The 1986-nt window shown below is 35.7% G+C and overlaps 1 protein-coding gene across 1 annotated transcript in view; it reads right to left on the minus strand.

The window, feature by feature from the left end:
* The window catches only part of LOC106758438, a 15578-nt gene that overhangs the window by 1079 nt on the left and 12513 nt on the right, over positions 1-1986 (minus strand). Inside the window, exon 4 of the mRNA XM_022779673.1 lies at positions 7-1015. Within this exon, the coding sequence (XP_022635394.1) occupies positions 7-1012 (1006 nt within the window). The 5' untranslated portion in view covers positions 1013-1015. The remainder of the gene's footprint in view (positions 1-6; positions 1016-1986) is intronic.

Below are 1986 nucleotides of genomic sequence, written 5' to 3' on the forward strand. Positions count from 1 at the left end.
GTTCACTAGAAAAGGACGGATGTTTACGATTGAAGTGCTTCCAAGCTTCACCATCAGAAGGATGGCGCAAAACTCCTTCAGTTTTCTTACCATCATGCCATGTCATGTGTTGTGATGTTTGCATTGAAGTAAACATTCTTTGTAATCTTGGAATAATGGGGAAGTAGAACATGGACTTTAAGGGAATTGGTTTTTTTTGCCTCCGTCCTGCATGCATCGTATGATATCGAGGAGAGCCACAAAACTTGCATTCAACCAACAAAGCATCATTTTTGCCACTATCATTGTCATATAACAGCATACATCCATTAACACAACAATCAATCTTCTTGGCTTTCAATCCCAACATTGAAACACATCTCTTGGCTTGATAACAATTCTTTGGAATAGAATTGTTTGGTGGTGTCAGATCTAAAATCAATTTTGTATAGTGATCCACTGCTTGATTGGGAACGTTCCAATTAGATTTACCAGCCAAGAGTCTAATGGACACTGACAATTTTGACTCAGATGAACCTTCAAATACAGGTAGATTTGCTTCTCTCAGTAATTTGTAAAACCTCTGAGTGGTTTCATTTGGAGACTCTTCATCATGACTATCGTTTGCTTCTTGTTCGTCATGTCGACGAAGAGCATTGTCGACCATGTCTTGCATATAGGCAAATTGATCTATCTCAGTTGTATGTAGAACAGTATTCGAACCTGATGCAAGCCGATTTTGAACTCTATTGGAGGTCGAAGGAATTTCTTCACCATGAAATGTCCAAACCGTGTAATTAGGCATGAACCCTTTTTGGTATAGGTGAACTTTAACGTCTTCATCTTTCAAAATCCTTGTACATTCNCACTTGATGCATGGGCATCGAATCCCTCCATCAATAACATAATATTGACATCGTCGAGCAGTCTTCACAAACTCTTCAACTCCGATGACAAAAGATTCCTTCAAACCTCTCCTTCCGCTATAACAACGGTCGTACATCCATGCACGATGGTTGAGAAAATAGGCCATGTTCTGTGACAAGCCAAACAAAGGTAAACTTAGCGAAATGAACAACACTCCATGTCACATAAGTAATAAACCTATTACTACTTAAGTTGAACATGGATGAAATTTGAGCACTACTGTCTAAGCATACAATAAGGGCATGCAAAGAGAAGTCCTTAGTATTGAAATGCCATAGACATCCTAAAGGGTTGTGTATTACATTTGGGGGAGAGAACTTATTATTACTGAAGTTCTCTTTTGTAGAGTACTTCCACATATTTTTCTAAGTGTTTAAGGTACTTTTACCTTTCTCATTCCATTGAGATGGTGTGTAGTACCATAGGACTTTAAAGGACTACTTAACTTAAAAATGGTGTAGCCTAATAAATGAACATACAATATACAGGAATATACAATATATACATCAACATACAACATATACATGAACAGCCAGTCATGGTCTAAATGCATGTTTGATAACAAATTTATGCTAGGAAACTTGCACTTGATTTCAACAGTTTTAGTTAATCATAATACACTTGTTTGAACTCTAATTAGGCACAAAACAAAACTAGAACTCAGATTCACTAGTTTTAGCCTATTCTAGTAACTAGTTTTAGGTTCTAACTTGTCATATTTTGAGTTTTAGGTATTTTTTGTAGTGTCAATTCTTAATTAGCATGGTTTTACCATTCTAAACATGTTAGGATACTTTCTTTCTAGTTTATTTTCCTAGTTCAGTGCAGTTTGCAATTCTAGTACACCTTTTTTGAGGTTTGAGTAGTGATTTTTAACTACTTCATCTACTCTTTTAGGTTTCAAGTAGACAAACTTTGAGATTTAGCTACTTCATCCATTTTGACATGTTTCTTAGCTTCCTTTGACAACTTTAAACTTGTTATGATTTTTAGAGTACACACTCTTAGGTTACTTTAGGTCAACTCTCATTTTCTTACCTATTTAGTACACTTTTTAGGTTTAACTAGCCAAATTTTGAG

The sequence above is a fragment of the Vigna radiata genome, chromosome 1, assembly GCF_000741045.1.
Source record: "Vigna radiata var. radiata cultivar VC1973A chromosome 1, Vradiata_ver6, whole genome shotgun sequence".
Taxonomy (NCBI): domain Eukaryota; kingdom Viridiplantae; phylum Streptophyta; class Magnoliopsida; order Fabales; family Fabaceae; genus Vigna; species Vigna radiata.